This window comes from Mustela nivalis (genome assembly GCF_964662115.1).
Source record: "Mustela nivalis genome assembly, chromosome: 15".
Taxonomy (NCBI): Eukaryota; Metazoa; Chordata; class Mammalia; order Carnivora; family Mustelidae; genus Mustela; species Mustela nivalis.
The window spans coordinates 36,534,632-36,559,845 of NC_139034.1; the positions used below are offsets into that span (position 1 = coordinate 36,534,632).

A 25,214-nucleotide genomic window follows, 5' to 3' on the forward strand; every position below is an offset into this window, starting at 1 on the left:
CTGACTTCCATCCAGTTCTACCGGTGGCTTATCAGTATGTCTGTCTTTTGAATTTTGATCTTACTTTCTTCATGGGGAAAGAGAGGAGGGAAGGATCCTCAAGCCTCACACAACATTGCGTGCACTTGTAAATATATTTCGCTCATTTTCTAGTCTAAACATTAAAAGCTGCCTCTTTACAGTCAAGATCAGAAAAATGAAAATTACCTTTTTAGAAAGCAATGAAGGAAAATATTTTTCAAAAAGATTAGTTTTATTTCTTTTCCCTACAGGATACATGGTCATAAAGCCTAAGAAGATAGGGGAAAATATTTTAAACTCTCATTAATTCCATTTGAATGTACATGTAAAAATCCAGCTTTTTGTCCATTAAAAATAACCAAAGGCAAAGAATACAACCTCTCCCAGAGGAAAAATAAATAACCTCTCTGTCTGAAGATGAAATAATTGATGTCACTTATTATGTAGTCACTTAGAGTCAGGGAGTTAAGGTAACAATGATTCTTTTAAATTGTGTATCAGGCACTGTGATGAAATATTCTGTATGTATTTATCCCATTAATTGTACTGTTTTAGGCCAAGGAGCCTTGGGCTCAGGTGAGTTGAGAGATTTGCTCAAGACCCACAGCTGATGAAGAAAAGACAAACTTAGGGGCCAGCTTTTCCCATCATGCTGCCTTCCCCCACACCAAGTCTTGGTCTTTGGGTAACAGTATTTGTTAAATATAAATTTTGTCATTTCTCAAGTGTATCATTATAATAGCCTGGTAGTTGGGATCCCGATGTCTCTCCTCTTCCTTTCAAACCATTCTCCACTTCCTGGCACACTGATTTTTCTTTTTTTTCTAAAACACAAATATGATCACACTATATCTCTCATGTCTGAGGGGATCTCCCCCCCTTACATTTCAGATAAAGCCAAAAGTCTTCAGCTAACATGCAAGACCTTCCATAATTCCCAGGATTCTCCATGATTTGAAACCTCCTTCTCTCCCTGTCATGTGTTTTGATGCTCTTGCCTTGCACCACCCACTCTGACCCGACAGTATTACCTGCAGGGCCCCAAATGTACCAAGGTCCTTACTATGAGGTTCTATGTCATGCTCTTTCTCAACTGGCTAATTCCAACTTCTCTTTTTTTGTGCCAAAAACCCAGTTCATGTACAACCTTCTCTGTAAAGATGTCACTGAGCTTGCTAGACAAAACATCCTCTCTTCTGTGCAACCATTATGCCCTGGAGAGAACCTAAACATAGCTGATCATTTACTGTCTGCCCCTCCCCCGAGAACAGAGATTCTCCAACTTTCTAGCCTCATTGCATCCTTAATGTCGATTTTGTCACAGTACCCCGAGGCCAAAAGGAATCCCTAACGGTAGTTAAGTACAAACAACTTAATTAGTACGTATGTCCTAACAACTTAAAAGCCCTTTGAAAGAAATAATAAATATAATTTACAAATAAAGTTATAACATCTTAGCATGCTGTAACCAAACAGCTAGGAAACAGAAAGAACTGAGGGGAGAGAAGCTTTCAATAAGAGTAAATTTAAAAACACATGAATAGGAAGAATTTCATTTCCAGAGATTTGAAGCCATTCTCTCCCATTTTCAGGGAGCTGGTGAAGAGACAGCAGCTCACACCTTCTTTTTGATGACCTTACCATTAATAAATAAGCAGCTACTGACTCACTAGACCGGTGTGACAGGGATATGATACAAAAGAGACGAAAATGATGACTCTTGCCTCAAAAAGCTTTTAATCTAATCTGAATGTGATGGGAATTGGGCTTCTAAGAAATACACAAGGCCAGAGGGCTTGAATGACAAGATGCCCATAGTTCCAAAAGCATTTGGTATTTAGACCAAAAAATGACGTTATGAATTGTTTATTAATTGTCCACCTTGTGCCAGTCCCAACACCCGATGCCAACGCAATGGTGAATGAATAACACATTGCCTGGTCTTGGCAGTACAATAGCACCAGGATAATGGAAGGGGCCATTGAACTCATGAAGTAGGAAAGGGTATTAGGGCTCGGGGGATGAAGGATGTTTTCTTGGAGCAGGTGACACCTGCGGTAAGGACAGGTATGAACTGAGCATGATGTCACTGGGGGGGGGGGACACATATTCATTCACAAAGGGATAGAAGAGAAAAGTGCATGACGGCAAGGGGATTTCATGTTAAATGTAAGCAACATGTTTTCTAATATTGAGTATTAACAGAACCATTGTTACTGAAAGGAATCATGGAATCCTTGTTTTTCCTAGGTTTAAAAAGTATAACAGCAAACAGAATTACTTAATTATGGCCATAAGGAATTAATAAAACTGTCATAATTCTTTAAGCTCTGCGACTCTACAATGCCAGTGGAATACTAAGTTAATAAGATAATTAGGAAGTTCAACCACATTTGTGCCCTTTTAAGGAAAACTGGAAAAATAATAATTTCACAATCATGCACAAGGGAATTTAAAATGAATACTTAAAAAAATATAAGCTGGGGAACTAGGTTGAGCCTAAGAAGGAAGGTTTAATTTGCTTTTATTATAGTTTTAAAGGCAAAAAGGACACATGGCCACTAGTTGGAGTGATATGCAAAATTCATTTAACTTGTAAACTTAAGGCATGCCGTCCCTTTGTTATACAATATTTTAACAAAAAAAAAGTAAATTAAGTCTTATTCAAAACCTTTTTATACTAAAAAAAAGATTTTTTCCATGTAGTTACAACTGTATCTCATATTTAACAACTATACATATGTAATAAAAGTAAATTGTTTACCTTTATTATTGTAAAGGAAAAAGACCTGAATCTAGGAAAGAGACCTCTCTAAAGTAAATAGAACAAAAGAATTCCCACTTTCATCCCTCTGGGGAGAAAATTAGTATCATTTACAAAGATACTATTAAGAAAAAAGACTGGTTTCTATAAGAACAAGTATTATATTTATAGTTGGATAAAATAATACTATAAATAAAAATACTGTTGAAAATAAAGTAGTAAACATATTAATCTTTAATAGGAATTATCTTTGTTGGGGCTATAGGTAAGATTATTTTTTCAATTATTTTTGTATTTTCCGTATTTTTCAGAAGCAGTTTTTGTTACTTATAGATTAAAAAAAGTGTTCAATTACAACTAGTTTCTTTAAGGAATAGCCCTGTTTCTAGTTATCATTCCTTTCCTTAGTTTTGACATGTTCATAATTTTCTCAATGACAAAACAGAGATTTCAACTGTAAATAGATGAATTTTCCTAGAGGGAAAAATAAGTTATCATAGATCAAACAGTTTGTCAGTCAGAGGATAATCCTTTGAAAATTAGGATCTGTTTCAATTCTCCAGTGCTTTAAGGTTTAGTCAAAACACTCAACCTTTAACATCTAAGAACTAGAGTAATGACCAGTCTGTAGCAGGGATGGAATGAAGTGAGCACTCTTTCTTCCACTGTTTTCTCATGACCAATAGGCTTCACAGGGAAACTTGTAATGGTGAATCCTCAACGAAGAGGCAAAGTAGGAAGAGAGAAATTATATAATACTCTGCCCACAAGCACTGGTGTGTTTGGAAATTGCTGAGCTAATACCTACTGGTCAGTCAGATGTCTATGGCCAAAGCAGAAGATAAGTAAAAGCTAACAGGAGCTATAAGTAAGATTATTTTTTCAATTATTTTTGTATTTTCCGTATTTTTTAGAAGCAGACCTTCTCTAGAGCCCTGCTGATAAACGGAAGCAGGCAGGTGGAATGGTGAGGGAGAACTATCAGGGTGGGGGAAGGGAACTCGCATGCCTGGTGCGTTATACACATTGGGTCCTGTGTTTACTCCTCCCAACATCAGGAACTTGCTCTTCAGATAAAGTAAGGGAGGCCCGTGGCAGTGAGTGATATGGCCAAGTACACACTCTCAGGACAGTTGTCCTAGAAAGACTCTAACCTAAATTGTAAGGATTCTTTCTTCTGGGGCAGAGGACTAGAAGTAGTCTATGAGCCCATACCCAGCACAATAAAACATAAAATTAAGCAAACATGCTACCATATCTTACTAAGTTTTCTTATTTGTTCAAGATATTCACTCCTATTTCCAAATGATAAAGAGGCAAAGGGTTAAAGTCTTACATAAAATTCTTCCGATGCTTCTGGAGGTTCTGGGAGTAGAGAAGCCTTTGGTGGCAATTTGAGTTCATAGGTCATTATACTCCACCTGAAGGAAGAAAAATCTTTGGTCTAAAATTCCTTTAAAATTTAGTAAACTGACTTTTTTCTTACCTCATGTATATACATGTGCACATATATGCATGAATTGTGGTTTATTGTACCTAAAACAACCAAACATTAGGAAAGAAATGGAATTTTGGTAATCTCATAAAATTCTGAAGTCATACTTTGCAAGTCCCTATCTTACCCATCTTCTGATTAGGGACTCCCAAACTTTTTAAAGGCCATGACCCACAGTAAGAAATACACATATATAACAAAACTTTCTCTTCTTTACTAATGCAATGCATTTTAACTTTTCTTTCTTCTTTTACTTCTTAAATAATGTTAACTGCAAGTAACTAACTAGATTCACAGGTTACTAATGGATCGCATCCCAAAGTTCTAAAACAATGTCCCAGATTAAACAAATGCATAGTGCCAATGAAAGAGAAATCATTCTCTGTGTGCCAACCAGTCTTGTCCAGTCAGCTTATACACACATGAAATGAAAATTAACTAACTACCCCTTCTTAAAATAAGTAAGAAAGTAAGCATGGGGTTGAGAAGAAAAAATCTACAGAAATAATAATTAACTTCTTAACACTTGAAGCAAATTTATTTCAATTAGCTGTAAATATTAATTTCAAACAAAACACTGAATCACTTGGTGTTAAAAGCAATCAACTCCAGATAAATCCAGTCTTCATCTAAAATTATTTCACAATTTGGGAAGAACAGTGGGTAGGGACATTACTGTTGTCAGTAATAGGATGTGAAATTAAAATTTTATAAAGACACAAAGCATAATAAAAGCAGTACCGTAACATCTGAATTTTAAGAAAAGCTTAAAATACAAAAAAGTATCACGGCTGAAGCCAGTAATAGAACCTAGGGGAAAATCCCAAGATTAGCCTCAGTATTTAAACAGAGCTGAGTGTATCATTCAAACTATTAAGTCTTTATATAAAAATCCAAATTGCCAGAAAATCTCCCCCAAAGCCATAGGTTGTACGTTAGGATGTAAAAACTGAATATCTATAGCTACTCCTTAACTCTTGACATGAATATACTATCAAGGAATAGATATTAGGGCACCAAAAGCCATTCATTCATTCATGCAATGGACACCTATTGAACATCTCAAAATGACAGACAGTGTTCCATGGTCTGGAAACAGAATGCTGATTAAGACTTTCCAAATGAAGTTTATATCCTGGTGCAGAAAACACATAAAATAATGAAACTGTGTAGACACCCAAGAGGGAAGACCACCACAAGAAACATGAAAGTGAAGTTCCTTATAGCTGAAATACTCCTCTGGTCGAAGGACAGTGAAAAAAATGGGAAAGAAATCCAAACGTCTTAAGTTTGCTGTACCTTCCATGCTGTGCCTCCTCCCTTGTTAGAAAATGGCTGGAGCCAAAGACAGAGGAGAAAGTGGCGGGACAAATGAAGAAAGGATGCATACTGGGACCAGCTAACCAAGTCAGAGGCCAGAAGGTCGGGCCCTATCTGACGCATGTGTATGTTAAGGAGGACACTGTGCGGTGCTGAGGAAAGAGCTTGAGAACTAGAGTCAGGACTCCAGAAGAGAGTGCCAGTTAGTTCTACCACTTACTAGCTATGTGACTCTCTTCAGCCGTTTTACCTGTAAGATGGAGATTATAATTCCAGTCAGCATTAGATGTGTTGGGCTGATTAAATGAATTAAGTAAAGTAAAAATACCAAACGAAAAAATATTCTTCTCACTGAGTCCACAAGCCTCAACTTTCATCTCTGTAAAATCGTCATAATAATGTTGTTCTTAGCTGCCTGACAGTGTTGTTTTGAGGATCAAATCAACTGATAAAAACAAAAAGCTTCTATAATTCAAATAATATTAAACAGGGACTTCTACCACCTGTTCTTTCCCAACAGTATTCTTAGTGAAGACAACACCAGAACGAAATAGTCTTATGTTTCTAATAATGGTGGTAGGTTCTCCAGCCTCTTTTGATGTTTCTCTTCTTTTGTTGTGTGCAGGTCTGTATCAAAGACTCTCACCATGGGGGCACTGTTCCTCTGCGGACTACCTGGAGAAGTTAATTTTTCTAACATACAAAGGAAAAGCACACACCCAGTGTGGAGGAAATGTCTAGCAGTATTTCCTGGGATGCAGCGAGAATGGTGTTTAAATTTGTGCAAAAAAGCCATTTTTTTGTGGTTTGGTAAGCACAGAATTTGGAAATCACCTCCAGGTTCTTTTAAAGCCTGGAGACAGAATCCACTTTACATACCCCAGCTAGGAGGGTATCCCTCTCATGAATAGTTTTGGATAACCACAGACAGAAGCTCTATAGCCCAGCTCTTTTTAAATATCCTGTCAGCAAAGGAATCAACCATTATACATTACCTTATGATGGGCAAGGTTACAATTAATTAGGTTATAGCTCATTTTAGAGTAATTACATTAGATTGGTGGCTCCCTGATGAGATTTTGTTATTTTCGGGAACAGTTCCACAGATGGCTAATCCTATCAACGTTGTTTTGATTCATGCTAGCTTAAGTTTATAATGATATTCTGACAGTTGTCTTCTACCTATGGTGGGGGAAGGGCAGGTTACTACTCACTGGGTTCCAATCCTACTCACCTTCTTTATAATACTCAGGGTACACATACTGTGATTTCACAGAGCATTTAGAGAGAAAAAAGTTGAGATGTGATTAAGGATACTACAAACACAGTAGTAATTCCTTGATATGGTGTTCTTAGTATTTCCCAGTCACTGGGAAAGGATTGTCCTTTTTAGTATTTAGTTCTTTGTTGGTTCAATTCATTTTTAATATGCATAATCAAGAAGAGATAGTCTAACACATCTCAAGTTTATACATCTTCCGTAGCTTTAATGAAGCCACAGGACAATGGGGCCATACCCATTACAGTCATCAAAAGCCCCCACACAAAATTAACTGCTTAAGTCTTCTGACCGGAACAACAATGAAAAGTAAGTGCTCTATCAGCAGGACGTTCTATTTTTTAAAACAGTGGGTTTATTAGACTAGTTTTCTCAGTTTTTGTTACAATTTATCCATCCATCCCAAAAATATATTTATTGAGTGTTTACACTACGCAAGTTAGTAGACCTCAGGAGTGAAAAGAGTGTGTAAGACCAGGAAGTCTCCGTCCTCATCGAGCTTATAGTTTGTAAAACTTCAGCTACCAAAAATGATGTCAGTAGGCCATTTTCAGGCTAGTGTTAGAAGAAAATTCACTTTTACCTGTCTAGCATTTTGGTACTGGCACGTTCCAGCTTCTCCAGAATTTGAGGAAGTTGGGTGTCATCATCGTAGGAACCACCCCAGCCTAGAACCCGGGCAAGGTCATTTCCTGTACCCAAAGGCAATACTCCCAGCTGACACTGGAAGAGAGCACAACAAGGAGATCTCAGGCAAGATGAGAAACAGGAGCCACGACGCTTCTGCTCTCCTCTGGTCAGCAGGTTAGTATACATTCATGTTAACAAGTCATGAAAAGATTTAGTACTTGCCTGTTTATTCAAGTTGAGCTTATCAATTTCTGACAAGACCCAACCTACACTTCCATCTCCTCCACAAACAAGAATTCGGAAATTGTCAAACTTCTGGAATAATCTTAAACTGAAAGCAAAAAGTATTTTATTTTAATATAAATAAATAAAAATCATCTTCCCCAATTCTTTGTTATTCTGTATATATTGGTATTTGTGTTCAGATCAAATATAAGAATGCTTACATACACATTAATGATACTATAAAGATGGAAGTGCAATTTTTAACTTGAGAAAACTTCTTACTCATTAAGAGGAAAGGGGATTATAAGTAGAAATGGAGATAGAATTAGGAGGGAAGGGGAGTGAGGAATGAGAAAACAAAGAAGTAGAACCCAGGAAAGAAAATGAAAGGTGGGGCGCCTGGATGGCTCAGTGGGTTAAGCCTCTGCCTTAGGCTCAGGTCATGATCTCAGGGTCCTGGGATCAATCCCCGCATCAGGCTCTCTGTTCAGTAGGGAGCCCATTTCCTCTTTCTCTCTCTTTCTACCTGCTTCTTTGCCTGCTTGTGACCTCTCTCTCTCTCTGTCAAATAAATAAAATAAAATCTTAAGAAATAAAAAATAAAATGAAAGGTAAGTGATAAGACATGGCAAGAGTAGTGACTTTTTTCCTTCTCATTACAAGGATATGTGATTTCCTTAAGAATGGCATATTACAAACTGGGGGTGGAGAATCTAGGGCACTGATATTATTAACACTCAAGTCAGTTCCTAAAGGGATCCACCAAACCTTGCCGACATACCACTTTTTGGACACCTACTTGCTTTTCCTCCCCCTCGTCCCCTAGTCTGAGTCAGTCTTTTACCTCTGTCCTTCCTTCATCTTAACTTTGGGCATATCCCATCTCCTGAATGTACCTTTGTATACCTCGAGTACTGTGGAAACCCTCTAAAATATGCTGTCAAGAAAATCTCAAGAAGTTGCACAAAGGACCTTCCTTGGAATCATAAAGGATGGGTGGGAAAAGTATATATATATAAAATACAATATAGGAACTGTGAAGGATTATGAAACAGATGTGCTAGAAAGGGAGACACAGCTAACCAGCAATGCAAGAGACACACTTGAGAGGTGAGGCCAGGTGAGGAAATGCCAGACCCAAACAAGGGGAAGACATGTACGAGGAGAAATGGGGTGGGGTGCGGGGTGGTGGGAGCATTGGGAAAGGATGAAGACCAACATCAACAGGACGAGAGGGCCTGAGACTTGGCAAGAAGGCAACAGAAAAAAGAAGAAACAAACCCGAAGAGAAGTGAACAGAGGCACACAGCCAGACTGAGGGTAGGTGAGAGAAAAGACAGGAAAGTATTAAATTAAAAACCCAGGGCCTTTTCAGTGTATCTAAAATCTCCATTTTTACCTCTGTGTTCCTGCTTTAAGGTGACAGTGGAAGCCAAGAGAAAAGTGGAGTAGGCTGCAAGAACCCAGGTTCAAGTGATCCAATATCACCTCCTCAACAAAGTCATATACACACACCAAAAATGTATTAAAAGTACCATAAAGCATATTTTCCCTCACTGAAAATAATTTAAAATTTTTTCAGATTGTAAATTAGAGGACATTCCAGAAAGCTGAAAAGAACAATCAACACCAGTGTTTTTTGTCATTCATTTAGGAATGGAGTCTCAAGCCCTTCAGGAGCTATCCTTGAGACCCACAGTGGTGTCTGGGCTTTGGTTAAACAATTGATTATTTGTGTTACATAAAAATCAATGCTGCTAGCCTTCCATGCAGATCATTTTCTAAAGTTACCGGGCATTTCTATATTTACACAAGTTGATCTTTCTTAGAGCTAGGCAAACCATTAGTGTTGTTTGAGGCAGGATATATTCTAAAACATTTTCTGAACAAATTTTGGAGTTTTCAGCACATAAGGAAGTTATATAAATATCAAAAGGTGAAGTTAAAATTTAGAATTAGAGCTTTAAAAAAGGGAAGAGTGGGAAGATCAATACAGAGATGTCTCGATGAATCGAGAATCTTCACAAACTGAAAAATCAAACATATTTCATGCTTAGTGCTATTTCATTCCAATGAGATTTATTAATAATCATTACCCTAAATGAGGACCTCCGTTCATTAAATCAAACACCTGAGCCGGATTTAGCAACTGTTTAAATCGACGAAGGAACTTTACTCCCTGATTATCTCCACTCTTAGAATTGACAAAAACCAATAGAGGACTAACACAGAATGAAAATGTCGCTCTACAGAAACCTGTAAAAAAACACACAACACAGGATCAATATGAACGGCTACCTGTTTTAAACTACTACTGACAAAACTTCAGAGAAAAGAACATAAATTCATAAAGAACCTTGTTTTTTGCTTGAACAATAAATTAAAATTTAGCCCCCCAAACGGACAGAAGTTTTACTTACATACTAAGACTATAGAACTTATCTTTTAAAATATGCTCTATAATGAAAAATCCTACCAAAGAGGGTAAAAGTATTAATCATAGAATATTGAAGAGACACCATCTACCTTAACACCAATGAGTCTCCAAGTTCACATTTGTCAAAGAATTTATGTTCATAGTCAGTATTATAAAATGTTTTAACTTCTCCTTCATGAGGCTTTAGAAAATACTTTAAAATTTTCATAAATAATAGAAGCTTGATTTATCAGGGCTTACGGGGAGGGCTGTTAATAGCACAGGTTTAAAAAATCACATCTTTTGCAGCCTATATCCTTATATTTATAGTATCTATCGGCATAATTAACATAAAAAGTCTCAAAATCATAAAGCACTTTATTAATGTAAAACTTTAATAATAGCGTATGGTAAAAGCCTTTTGTAATATGGTTTGCTTAGAAGGAAGGCGGGGTTCTTTCGCACTTTAAACAAGTTGTAGGATTCTGGAAAAAGTGATGGAATTTATAGAAATATAAGTTCCTCCAAGGAAATTATAGGAAAACAGATTTTAATAAGATCTATGCTAATGGGGGGCACCTGGGTGGCTCCGTGGGTTAGAGCCTCCGCTTTCGGCTCAGGTCATGATCCCAGGGTCCTGGGATCAAGCCCCACATCGGGCTCTCTGCTTAGCAGGGAGCCTGCTTCCCTCCTCTCTCTCTCTGCCTGCCTCTCTGTCTACTTGTGAGCTCTCTCTGTCAAATAAATAAATAAAATCTTTTAAAAAAAAAAAAGAGCTATGTTGATGGGTGATTTCAATTACAGAAGGAAAAAAGAATACACAAAAATTAACCTTTGGATTGCATTTTGTTATAGAATAATGATCTTATTTTACTTGATGAAATGTAAAATCTGTAAGGCTTATGTTTAGTAATTTCACCAGTGTATTAATAGCCATGTTAAGTTTTAATTCTACAATGTTCTTTTAGAAGTTAAATGTACTGTTCAGCAATTTAAATGGATTTATATAAAAACTGACTAGAATAACCAATTACAGTTCAATTTGTTCTAGGAAAGTAAATGTACAAATCAACATTTAATACACCAGGAATATACATATTTACACTACTGATACATACCATCAGAATCAGTGCTATTCAGTGCAATTGGAGGTATGACAGATACTTTACATTGGCCAAGGGGACACACAGGATGGTATAAATCTTTGCAGGCAGTGTGTACCTAATAAAAAACAAACAATAGGAGAAGAATAAATGAAACAAGATGGGATTGGGAGGGAGACAAACCATAAGTGACTCTTAATCTCACAAAACAAACTGAGGGTTGCTGGGGGGAGGGGGTTTGGGAGAAGGGGGTGGGATTATGGACATTGGGGAGGGTATGTGCTTTGGTGAGTGCTGTGAAGTGTGTAAACCTGGTGATTCACAGACCTGTACCCCTGGGGATAAAAATATATGTTTATAAAAAATAAAAAGTTAAAAAAAAAAAAAAGAAACAAACAAACTTTAAAGAATCATAAAAACACACCAATGTTTTATTATGGCATAAATTGCATCTGAGGAAGTGATCAATGAAGATCAACTATATCACAAAATATTCAGTAATTCATGGCACAATACTTCTAATGCTAAAGAACGGTCTGATTATTGTAGAGATGGGAATTTGATTTGGTCTGTATAGCCTACTTTTATAATTATCACAGGCAAGTAGGGTATATTGAGAAATGCCTGGTGAGTGGAATCAGGCTGGTTCAGTTGGTAGAGCATGAGCCTCTTGACCCTGGGGTTGGAAGTTCGAGCCCCACACTGGGTGTAGATATTACTTAAAAAAAAAAAAAAGACAAGACATGCCTAGTGAAGATGAAGAGAGAGGAAGAGAGGAGAACACAGTGCAGAGGAAGAAAGGGGAGAGGGGAGAGGAAGGCAGGAATGAATGGGAGGAGGAAGGGAGAGGAAGAGACAGGAGGGAAGTTCACTAGTACTTGTTAATATCATCATCCATCAAGAAACTGATGACCTCTACCTTGTAATGTTCTTATAGAACTTAGTGAAAATAAAATTTGTAATGTGTCTGCTCGTTCTGCAGTGGTCTTATAACTTTCTATTCACACCTTTTTTTATATATAACATTTTCATGTTATTATAGGTATAAATACATGAATGCTTATTTTCTCGCCTGGCTCTGTAAAGAAAAGGAAAAGGTCTTATTATTGGACACTTATCCTGGAAAGTGATATATATCATAGGCACTCAGTAAATGCCTGAACTTCATAGAAACAAAGTTTCAAGGTAAGTCAAGATACTATTGTGAACAGGGAGCAGGGCTAACTTGCTAAGTAGAACCCAGGGAGCTTACAATACTTTAAGTACTTACCTAAAGGGCCTGGAAATGTTTTAAGCAGTAAAAGCAGACATTTCATAAAGCACTTAAATTTAATATAGCTTTATTTCATCAGTCCTTTTAGAAAATTAATAAAATATTTAATTAAACACCTATTTATCAAAACTTTTGAGAAAATAACTGAAATTAAATAGTGATTCTTGTTTATGTGGTGACCTAATTTTGGATAGTTCCCTAATATTTATAATAATTAACATCTTAAGTGGATTAAAAAAAAACAAGCATGCACAGATAAGTTTAAAAGGAATTTTTTTAAAAGTATGAGAATTGGGCGCCTGGATGTCTCAGTTGGCTAAGCAACTGCCTTCAGTTAGGTCATGATCTCGAAGTCCTAGGATCAAGTCCCTCATTGGGCCCTCAGCATCATGGGGAGTCTGCTTCTCCTTCTGACCTTCTCCCCTCTCATGCTCTCTCTCAAATATAAGTAAATAAAATCTTTAAAATAAAGTATGAGAATTACAGAGCAAAACAAAAATATTGATACCAAAGTTAAATGAAAAAAGCAGAAGATAAAATCGTATCTTCACTCTTTTTATAAAAAGGTAAAAGTGTACTCAGAGACTGGACAACAACTGGAAAAACGGACTCGTTAGAGTTGTGGAACTATGGTCTTACTTTACTCTGTTTAAACTACGTGACTGGGGGGCGCCTGGATGGCTCAGTTGGTTAAGCAGCTGCCTTCAGCTCAGGTCATGATCCCAGGGTCCTGGGATCGAGTCCCACATTGGGCTCCCTGCTCAGCCAAAAGTCTGCTTCTCCCTCTCCCTCTGCCTGCCTCTCTGCATAGTTGTGCTCTCTATCTCTCTGTCAAGTAAATAAATAAAATCTTAAAAAAAAAAAATAAACTACATGACTGGTTTACAAACTAGATATTCTGTCAGAAACTCATTATTTTAAAGACAAAATAATGTGTGAAGAGGTAAGTGATATTGTATAGGAAGTACAAGACTGAGAAGGAGGTGACAAGGTGACAGCGGCCCATTCAGACAGTGGCCTGAATGTCCGACGGACAGAGTACAGGGCAGGAACGACTTCATGATAAGGTGATATCTAACTCTGCCAGAAAAGAGAGGGAGAAGACATTCCAGAATGCCCCCTTCCACATTCTGTATCCACCCTTCTACACTGTTCATGAAATTTTTAAAAGGGCGAGTAGGGTGAGCAAGTAAAATAGCTAATGAACTCCTCCTGTGAACGTTAGCAAAGTTGAAAAACCACTGAGAAAATACAAGTAGAGACCTACACGCGGCAGGTGGAGACAACTTCTATAAAACCTTTCTCAAGTAACTGATCACATACATAGTCTGCTTTCTTTTCAAAAAGAGAACAGCCGAAGATCCAGAAGCAGAGAAACAGATGTGCAGACTAAGGAAATTAGCAGTAGGCACACACATCAGAGGCTGCCCCCACCCCCGAAGAGAAATCTTAGGTGGGATGAAGTTTTAAAATATCATTTATGGGAGTGCTTTACTTACTTACTTACTTATTTTTCTTATTTATTTATAATATTTTTATCTTACAGGCCTCTGCAAGCACTCTTAAAACAAGGAAATGCCAGGAGGGCTCCTGGGTGGCTCAGTCCATTGACTCTTGATTTCAGCTCAGGTCACGATCTCGGGAGTCCAGAAATCGAGCCCCATGTTGGGACCCACACTCAGCGGGGAGTCTACTTGAGCATCTCTCTCTTCCTCTCCTTCTGCCCCTCCCCCCAACTCACTCACACACTCTCTCTAAATGAAAAAATAAATAAAATCTTTAAAAATAAATAAATTAAATTAAATAAGGAATGTTGGGGTGCCTGGCTGGCTCAGTTGGGAAGCGTGTGATTCTTGACCCTGGGGTTGTGTCACAAGAGGGTTTTAGGGGTTAGAGTGTCACCAAAACTCCAAAGACATACCTAAGACAGTCTATATATTATATTACAGGGCATCAGAGAAATTAGAAGTAACACCTGTAGCTGACAAAAGGGGTAACTGATAAAGAATAATAAAAGCATGAGGATAGAATCAAGTTTGATTTAAAATAAGAAGGAGGAGTGCCTGGGTGGCTCAGTGTGGGTGGGGGTGGCTCAGCCTTTTGCCTTCGGCTCAGGTCATGATTCCAGGGTCCTGGGATTGAGCCCCGCTTCGGGCTCTCTGCTCAGCAGGGAGCCTGCTTCCTCCTCTCTCTCTGCCTGCCTCTCTGCCTACTTGTGATCTCTGTCTGTCAAATAAATAAATAAATAATCTTTAAAACAAAACAAACAAAAAAAAGGAAACAGATCACCTATCAGGCTCAACTGAAAAACTGCAGGACTTACTTTTTCCCATGGAAAAAAATGGAATTAATCTCACCGATTATGAAATCAACCCAGCGACCTCACATCATTCTCCTTTGAGGATCTACATCATACTTACTGAAAGAAATTTTTTCCACCCTTTTTTGGAGTGGGTGGGTGAGAAGTGACTTCCAAGACTCAACACAAGACCAAACAAATCAGCCCAATGCAAGGCAATCGCTGCTACGGTTGGACAGCATCGCCTAGTGTAGAGATGAGCACCCACAGCTGTTGCCTCCCCACCCTATTACGGTGAGCACCACGCCAACCTCTGAGTGGCCTGAGTCCACCCTTGGAGTTTCTTCTCTGACTGCCCTCATGAAGCCTCGGGCCCAGTCCTCAGGTGGTCTGGCACAGACAGGACCATGCCTTGCTGTTGCCTCCATGTTATGCCATGCGTACTTCTCACTGCTTTCTTGCACATGTGAGAAAGTTTTAAAACATGTATCTATATAATATATATGTAATATAAAAATCCAATTTCAGAACGCCTAGGTGGCTCAGTTGGTTAAACGATTGTCTTCGGCTCGGGTTATGATCTCAGAGTCTTGGGATCGAGTCCCACTCAGGCTCTCTGTTCAACAGGGAGTTTGCTTTTCCCTCTGACCCTCACCTCTCATGTTCTCTCTCTCTCTCTCTCAGATAAATAAATAAAATCTTTTAAAAAAATCTAATTTCAATTATACCTATGCATGGCTGAATGAACTTGGTGTTCCGTCAGAGAACATGTGCAGGGTTGTACTGAAATTATACTTCACATGTCAATCAAAATTTGGTGGCTTTCTGTGTGCGACAGGTGGTAAAACAGGGCTAAAAATATTAAACCATTAAATGTGGCTATAGCATAATGAAAAACAACAAAACTGTGGGGAAAAGGTCTTCAGACCAAAAAAAAAAACAAAAAAAAAACAAACCAACAAAAACAAACAAACAAACAAAAAACAGATGACAAGGGCATTACAAAAAGTATATTTAAAAAGTAACCAGACTGGAAGGAATATAGTTCAGAAAAAGTTGAATGTTACAGTGGGTATGTATGCTACCATGCTCTGTTTGACCATAAATTCTTTACTCCTAAATTACATAGATTTAAAAAAAATTATGAAGGAATTAGGAAAGATTCTCACCATTGTTTTACACCAAAGGCATTTCCAATCTTGTAGACGCAGAACACTCCCACACGTTTTGTCACAGACAGCACACTTGGCACTCACGGGCAAGTTACCCTCAAGCCATTGGTGAGGCATAGCTACCTACGCAGCGAGAATAAACAGCAGGCAAATTAAAGACAGTAGGACACCATTCTTACTCTAGGGAAGGTCTACAATTATTTCTCATTCTACGGAATCAAGATAGTATCACTTTTGGCACCCATTCATTTAGTCCACTTTTATTGATCCTCTATTATGACCTGAACACCACAGGGATACAAAAATAAGCAAGACCATATCCCTGACCTTCAGGATTTGTAGTCTAACTGAGGAGCAGTGAAGGTCAAGGCATTATCATGAGGTGATTACAAAGTGCTATCAGAGATGCGTATGCAAGTTGCCATGGAGACAAGGTTTTAAAGGTAGAGGGCACACTGCGGAAAGAAGGCCCCAATGTCTTAGGAGCGAATATCTGATCAGACACCTGAGATCAGCCTTAAAGAATATTTTACTGTAAGGGTCTCCAACACCAGCCCAGTGCAGCAATCATCGCCAAGCCCTCTTCGCATTTCCCTCAAAATTTAAGAGCTAAAGGAAACTACGGGGGATCTAACTGGAAATAGAAACTCCTAACTAACCAAAGCCTTCCATTTAGTCCTACTAGTAAATACTCCCACTTAACTCTGTCATTTTCCACAGGGCAAACAATAAGAGGGAGGTACTGGGAAGAAACCAAAGACAGAACTGAGCTTACTCCATCCTCGTCCTCTATGATGTCCTTCCCTATGGAGGCTAGAGTTGTCCATTTGCAATTATTTGTTGCCCTCACTGCACATCTTTTGTGAGCTTTGAATTTACACACTAAAAAAAAAAAAAAAAAAAAAAAAAAAGTTAACCATTTCTAAATGAATATATACTTTTGGAACAATGATTAGCGGAAATCACAGCATGGAATTTCAAGGGTCGGGGAAGAAGAAAAACAATAATTAAAAAAGTTTAGTTATTCTACAACAATACTAAAGGTTTCTGAAAATATCTTTTCAGAAGATATTCATGTATTTATGATACATGTGGTTATGTATTTATGAAGCACTTTTATCAATCTATAGATTGCTACTTAGATTCCACTCACAAAACAGAAAGGAAATAAATACAAAAGAACTAGTTCTTTAGGAGAAAGGAGAAAACACATACACACAAACAGAATTAAATAAAATTCAGTAATACAGAGGTGCTGGGAACACCCTTTTTCTTAATCTGGGTGTTGATTACATAAATGCCATTAATTTGTGAAAAAATCCTACCAGTTGTACTCCTCTAATATTTGTATTTTTCAGTACATGTATTTAAAATAAAAAATTTGAAAATATCAGTAAGATAAAGAACAGGATAATCTGGAGGAGATTTAAAATGCAAGTATGTCAAGAAAATAACCAGTCATGGGGAATAGGTTGATAAAGGTCACAAAGATGGCATTGTTTTTTAAAGGTATTGCTGTTTGAGATCATTACATTATAATGTAGAAGAAAATAATGTAGAGGTAGTACATTATACCCATCACTAATTCTGCCCAGCCATATTATCAAAAGGGAGCCTAAAAAAGAGACACTAAAACTTACAAGACATGAAGGAAAAATAATTGAAGATACAAATAAATGGGAAAATATCCCATGCTCATGAATTGGAAGAATTAATATTATGAAAATGTCCATAGTACCCAAAGCAATATACTTATTCAGTGCAATCCCTGTCAAAATTCCAATGGCATTTTTCAAAGAACTAAAACAAATAATTCAAAAATTTTTATGGAACCACAAAAGACTGAATAGCCAGCCAAAGCAGTCTTGAGAAAAAAGAACAAAGTGGAAGGTATCATACTCACTAATTTGAAACTATATGACAAAGCCATAGTAATCAAAACAGTATGGTACTGGCATGAAAACAGACACATAGTGGTGCCTGAGTGGCTCAGTGGTTTAAGTCTCTGCCTTCGGCTCAGGTCATGATCCCAGGGACCTGGGATGGAGCCCCACATCAAGCTCTCTGCTCAGCAGGGAACCTGCTTCCCCCTCCCCTCTGCCTGCTGCTCTGTCTACTTGAGATCTCTCTCCTTCTGTCAGATAAATAAATAAATCTTTAAAAAAAAAAAAAAAAGACACATAGATCAATAGAACAGAAGAGAGAGCCCAGAATTAAATCCACATATATACAGCCAATTAATTTACAACAAAGAGGCCAAGAACATATAATGAAGACAGAACAGTCTCTTCATTAAATTGTGCTGGGAAAATTGAACAGTTATGTGCAAAAAGATAAAACCAGGCCCTATCTTATACCATATACAAGAGTTAACTCACAGTGGATTAAAGAGTTGAATATATGACCTGAAACCATAAAACTCTTAGAAGAAAACTCCCCAACAGCTAGCTCCTTGACATCAGTCTTGGTGATGATCTTTTTGGGTCTGACACCAAAAGCAAAGACAACAACACAAAAATAAACAAACAGGACTACATTAAATTAAAAGTTATGACACAACAAAGAATGCCATCAACAAAATGAAAGTCAACATACTGAACAGGAGAAATATTTGCAAATCATGTATGTGGTAATGAGTTAACATTCAAATTGTACAAAGAACTCATACAAGTCAATAGCAAAAACCAAGCAATCCACTTAAAAATTGGGCAGTGGATCTAAATAGACATCTTTCTAAATAAGACATATAGATGGCCAACAGACACATGACAAGATGCTCAATATCATTAATTATCAGGGAAATACAAATCAAAACCACAATGAGATGTCATCTTACACCTGTTAGGATGGCCATTATCAAAAAGACAAGAAACTACAAGTGTTGGCAAGGATTTGAAGACAAGGAAACCCGTGTGCACTATTGGTGAGAATGCAAATTGGTACAGCCACTCTGGAAAACAGTACTGAGCATCCTCAAGAAATTAAAAATAGAACTATCAATTCCAGAAATTCCACTTCTCGGTATTAATCTGAAGAAAATGAAATCATTAATTCAAAAAGACATTTGTACACTCATGTTATTATGGCATTATCCGTAACATCCAAGATACAGAAACAACCTAAGTGTCCCTCAGTGGATAAACAGATAAAGAAAATGTGATATCCTACTGGGTATTTACCCCAAAGATACAGACATAGTGAAAAGAAGGGCCATATGTACCCCAATGTTTATAGCAGCAATGGCCACGGTCACCAAACTGTGGAAAGAACCAAGATGCCCTTCAACGGATGAATGGATAAGGAAGATGTGGTCCATATACACTATGGAGTATTATGCCTCCATCAGAAAGGATGAATACCCAACTTTTGTAGCAACATGGACCGGACTGGAAGAGATTATGTTGAGTGAAATAAGTCAAGCAGAGAGGGTCAATTATCATATGTTTCACTTATTTGTGGAGCAATACAAGTAGCATGAAGGACAAGGGGAGATGGAGAAGAGAAGGTTGTTGAGGGAAATTGGAAGGGGAGGTGAATCATGAGAGACTATGGACTCTGAAAAAACAATCTGAGGGTTTTGAAAGGGTGGGGCTGGGAGGTTGGGGGAACCAGGTGGTGGGTATTAGAGAGGGCATGGATTGCATGGAGCACTGGGTGTGGTGCAAAAACAATGAATACTGTTATGCTGAAAAAAATTAATTAATTAAAAAAAAAGAAAATGTGATATCCATATGTGTATCTACACAATGGACTATTATTCAGTCATATAAATGAATCATTTGAGACAGCATGAATGCATCTAGAGGATATTTAGCTAAGTTGAAGTAAGTCAGAGAAAGACAGATGCCTTATGATCTTACTCATATGTGGACTGTAAAAGCAACAAACCCACAAAAAAACCAAGCTCATAGAAACAGAGAACACCTTGGTGGCTTCCCAGGCAGGGGTAGGGCCAAATGGGTGAAGGGCATCAAAAGGTACACACTTCCGGTTATAAAATAAGCCATGGGCATGTAATGCACAGCATGGTGAGTACAGTTAATGACACTGCTTCGAATATTTGAAAGTTGTTATAAGAGTAAGTCTTCAAAGTTCTCATCCTAAGGAAAAAATTCTGTAACTATGGTTGGTGACAGATGTTCAGGAGACCTATTTGGATAATCAGTTTATAATCTGTACAAATACCAAATCAAAAACACAAAAGAGAGAAATAAGAGGAAACAACCAGGAAAGCAGCAGCTCATATATGAAAAACAAGTAAGCCACAGGTTATCTGGGAAAAGGACCCTTACTTATGAAAATCAGAACTTTACTACTACTAAACTTCATCCTTTTAAGGATACAAATTATCCAAGCACTAGTGAATAAGGATGTTATACCAGTTTCTGACTTCGCAGATACTTAAAAGCAGAGATAGTGTCAGTGGAAACAGAAAAAGTAACTGCTCCTAAATGCTAATGGAAGGTGGCTCTTTTTCACATGATTTTTGCACTTCTAACTGTAAACCCTTAACAGGTTTGAAATGATAGAATGCATGCCATTGTTTTAAAAAGTCCTAATTTAAAGTCTGAAATTATAATCCTAATTTATAGCCATGTGGGTGGCTCAGTCCTTAAATGTCTGCCTTCAGCTCAGGTCATGATCTCAGGGTCCTGGGGTCAAGCCCCACAGGGCTCCCTGCTCAGCGGGAAGCCTGCTTCTCCCTCTCCCACTCTCCCTGCTTGTGTTCCCTCTCTTGAGGTTTCTGTCAAATAAATAAATAAAATCTTAAAAAAAAAAAAAAGTCCCAATTTACTGTAGCACACAAATGAAAGGGTAAAATCCCTGAGTGTCTATAGCCCAATGTTTGAAATGCTTCATGATGTCATGGGGAGCTGATATGCAAAGGTCACTTAAGCGGAGTCGGTTTTTCCTTGAAAAATATTAGTCTAGACATTGGAAATGTTTCATTTAAGTGGTCTTTTGTGTACCTTGACAAATTCTTTCCTGGAAATCCTACTATTTTTGTGATAAATGACTTGGGGACTCGAGCACAGACTTCATAGACAATAAACCAGTTTTTCAATGGAATCTCATTGCTGATAGACAAATGTGTAAAGAGCGAGCACCGAAGGAAGTAAGCTTGGTCTGAAAAACAATTTTGGCATAACCCGCTCCCTTTTGCTCCCATGCAAGTGACTATTTTAAAACTGAGGCTAATTAGGAACTCTAGGTCTTTCATCTCTTACGGTATTTCCCAAAAGTGTGGTCCTAATTTTAGTTTTATCTGCAACTAATTCCCAGGTACAACGAAGTATTTGATATTAATAGTCAATAAGGGTTTTTTTTTAAGAAGAAAAGGAGGAAATAAAAGAGAGGGAATGATTTCATGGTTTTTTTTTTTTGAAAATTTTACCATTAAAAATCAAATAGCTCATTAAAAATAAAAATCACACTTGTAATAATAAAGTGCTTCATGCAATGAGTCTTGAAAATTGCAAAGGTGCTTAATGTAGCGTACAATAAAATAAAATAAACTATACTGTGATTACAGTCACTAAGGAATGGAAATGATTAATAGGCACCTTAATTTTGTTAGGTGGCCATTCTGAAGTTATTCTATATAAAGCACTTTCCCCTGACCTACACAGCTATTATTTAAAACACAGAACTTAAAAAAAATATGCTGACATGTCACTAAATTATGATTTTTTAATTGCAATTTTCAGTTTACCACATTGCATCTTTTTAAGTGTTCAGTTGCGGCTAAGATAAAAATTCATAGGTACCTATGTTAACATATTTGATGCTATTGAATCAAAAAGAAAAAAATCACCATTTAACTTTTTTGTTCAGTTACTATTTAAATAACTGTGAAGAACAAATAGGCTCTGAAATTATTACTGACGTTCTTGATTTAGGGAATCATTTATGAAAAGTATTTTCTGTCTATTTTTCACTCCTATATTTTACATATACAAGGCTTTAAAATAACAGTTTTAGTAATTAATCAACACAAACTCAGAAGACAAATCAGTACAGGCTTGTTTTCCTGTGAAAAACAATCCAAGTATGACTTGGATTATAAGAAAATGATCCTAAATAATCACATTCTCATAAAATTTAAAAAAAAACACTTCTTTATACATTCATAAAACCCTTGGGATTTTTAAAACCTTTTGCTACAGTTCTAACAATACCAATGGGCAAGACACCACGTATTTAAAATTTTTATCAGCAGAGAAAATGAGGACTAACATATATTCTTCTGAAACTATAATTCAAAAATACAGTAACTGAGACATTAAACAGTCAGGAAGACTTCATTATTAACAGAATAATGATAAATTTATTGAAAGACCTTAAGTTTCTTATTCTCATCAGTTAATACAATTTTCATTTTTCTTTTAAAAGATTTGGAAAAATACTTAGTCATCCCAGTTTAAACTCAATATACAAACAACTAAATATATCTAATAATGCATAAATCAAATCAGTAGGGTACCGGTACCAGAGAGTATCTCAGATCTGATACATTTTTTAGGATTTTTGGAATGGGAGACTAGGAGGCAACTAAAAAGACCTTCAAAGTAACACCTCAGAGTATTACACTTGGTAAGAGTAACTCAGAGCCACAGGAACCCTTGTAGATTATTAAAGTCATAAAGGGCAATTACATCTCGTTTGCAACCACTCTTTAAATCTTAAAAAAACAAAAACAAAAACAATGTGTAATGTCCCTTCCAAATGTTCATTTTCACAAATTTTAATGCCTTGGGCCATGACACAATCTGTAGTTCTTTACTTGACGGATTTCTTACAGAGCACAGTTACAACCTTCCACAATTTATTTGACTAGAAAAGTAGTTTCCTTGCAGATATATTCTCCTATTTAATTTTCATAGCATCTGTGAATATAAATGACTCTTATCCCTGGTTTGCAGATCAGGAAACGAAAGTCAAAACGTGGAGCTACCTTAAAGTGAACGAAAGCTGGGACTCTATTACTATTTCATTATGGAGTCTAATAAAGTTATGTTCAAAATGCAGATTTTTTTATATTAGAGAAAAAAGCTAATATTAGTATTAGATCTAGTTCAGAAAGTAGTACACAGTAGTGTGATCACTGAGGTATGGAATTAAATAGGTCGAAGAAGTTATGAGGTTTCTCTTGGTAAGTATTAGTATATTTGCTTCTGTTGGTCACTGCTTTTTTATTAAAAAACCACCACCACCACCACCACCCATAAATCCTATAATGAAAACAACAGCCCTAGGCTTATTTTCAAAAAACTTTCAAGAAATTAAAAAGGATGGCATCCATTCAATTAAACATTAAGTGAAATAAAAGAAAACATTTAAAACAATGAAACAGAAATAACAATAGGAAATTCTGTCAAAGAGCCTGTACTGTCCTCACTGAAAGTTTTGTCCTCATAATCAGTCGGAACAGAAAAAGAAGACCAGAAAACCAGAAAGACGGATACAGTCTAAAGACGATTTTTAAGCAGCAGGCGCTAGTTCCTCAGACATGCAATGCTACATTTTGATTTATACTTCCTTCCCAGTGATTTGTATTCATCCTTCCCTCAGCAAAAACATTTCCCAAGCTGGTCCTATGTGCGTCGAGCTCCACTTGAAGCTACGGTAAAATCTTAATGCTACGTTCCCATTGAGGTGCTCCCAGCTCCTGCTTCCACCCACGGGAATTGGCTTGCAGGGGGCACATTTCTCTGCTAGGCTGGCAGCGTGTTCCCAGTGTGGTCAGTGGTGAGGGAGAAGGCAGGCCCCGGGCTACAGTACCTTCACAGGACAGGCCATGGGAGGTGACTCCAGAAAGACTCTCTCTGCACACGTTACAGAAAGTGGGTCGCGCGTGGGAGCAGGCGTACCAGTTATGCATCCCTGAGAAATGTTCCACGTTAAACTGGGCCACCTAGAAACGAGACGTGAGCACAGATTTGCCAACCAAGAGAACAAGACGACAGACAGTGAACCTCAGGGATGCACTTAGTTAGGATTAAAATTTCAAATGTGTACTTTTTAAAATGGAAACACTTTAAGTTAAAAATTTAAAAAGGTCAACATCAGATGGAAGCAGGTTGCTTGATGAATCTGCACATACTTTTCTTTGCAGAATATAGCTTTAGCTCTTCGAATGACTTTCCTTCTCCAAGAACAGAAGGTGCCGGGAAAAGATGCTACTTTACCTCGTAAGGTTCTCTGGTCTGTACAGACTTCAGTGAGCTCATCCAGTCCTCCATCTCCTTCCTGTTCTCAGCACACAGCATCAGTCTTCTGAATGGAGTGATTATCTGAAAGGGGTAATTCGATCTAATGATTGTGAATAACCAACAAGACAGATTATTGTAAATGATTGTGAATAACCAACAAGCCAGATTATTGTAAAACCTAGCAATCAATCGTACGAGGAAATTCCATTTCTAATCTTGTAGTCTTCATTTCCTTGGTGAAGACAGTAAGAGTCTCTGTAACATAAAAGAGTGTAGTTCTCTAAGTACGATACAATGGGGGCTAGGAAAGAAAAATGCCAAGGAGGCGTTTCTTGTCTTTAGTATCATCCCCCTTACTGAGGCTTTTTTCGCCTCGTACCAAAGGCTGTGAACACGAAAAAACAATGTACTCCTATCTCATGGAATGTATGTTGAAAACTGATTTTTAAATACACTTCAGAATAATTCATAGTAAACTTAGAATTCAGACACAGTTTTCAATATGGAAATTCAAAAAACTGAAAACCAAAGGAATGCAATATTGAATAATTCATAATCAGTTTGTGATAATATCAGGAATATTCTGTTATTAAATAATGCTGGATTTACATATCCTTTCCGTTGTCTATTTTAATATGATTTAAATAGGAAGGGTGTTTCCCCCATTGAATAGAACTACTACTACTTTTTAGTGAGAGCAGGGCAGAAGAATTAACCTAAAAGTCTTTCAGTTGGCGTTAAGGGAAGAAGAGAACTGTGACTTTCATCTTTTCATCATGTCACTAAAGAATGTAAATTAATTGTATTAAAATGCTTAAGCAAGTGAAATGAAGATTGCGCTTCAAAAGTGAGATTCTGAAATGACTTGAAAGGAGCCTCTATTTATGTGTGAATACAGTATTCTCGGTGTAATCCTGAAGTTGCTAAATCCTACGCATTCACTGCAAAGAAGGGGCCCTATATTTACCTGTGGAAGATGAGCAAACTTTACATGCCTACCTCGA

General features: G+C 37.2%; 1 protein-coding gene across 9 annotated transcripts in view; it reads right to left on the reverse strand.

Annotated features, from left to right (window-relative positions):
* The window catches only part of DGKH (diacylglycerol kinase eta), a 203,198-nt gene that overhangs the window by 70,442 nt on the left and 107,542 nt on the right, over positions 1-25,214 (reverse strand). For all 9 annotated transcript variants that reach the window (XM_082701356.1, XM_082701352.1, XM_082701359.1 and 6 more), the window contains 9 exons: positions 24,187-24,291; positions 23,780-23,912; positions 16,773-16,879; positions 15,995-16,120; positions 11,269-11,371; positions 9,831-9,990; positions 7,732-7,840; positions 7,463-7,602; positions 4,122-4,206 (listed from right to left, as the gene is read on the reverse strand). In XM_082701356.1, the coding sequence (XP_082557482.1) occupies positions 4,122-4,206; positions 7,463-7,602; positions 7,732-7,840; positions 9,831-9,990; positions 11,269-11,371; positions 15,995-16,120; positions 16,773-16,879; positions 23,780-23,912; positions 24,187-24,291 (1,068 nt within the window). The remainder of the gene's footprint in view (positions 1-4,121; positions 4,207-7,462; positions 7,603-7,731; positions 7,841-9,830; positions 9,991-11,268; positions 11,372-15,994; positions 16,121-16,772; positions 16,880-23,779; positions 23,913-24,186; positions 24,292-25,214) is intronic.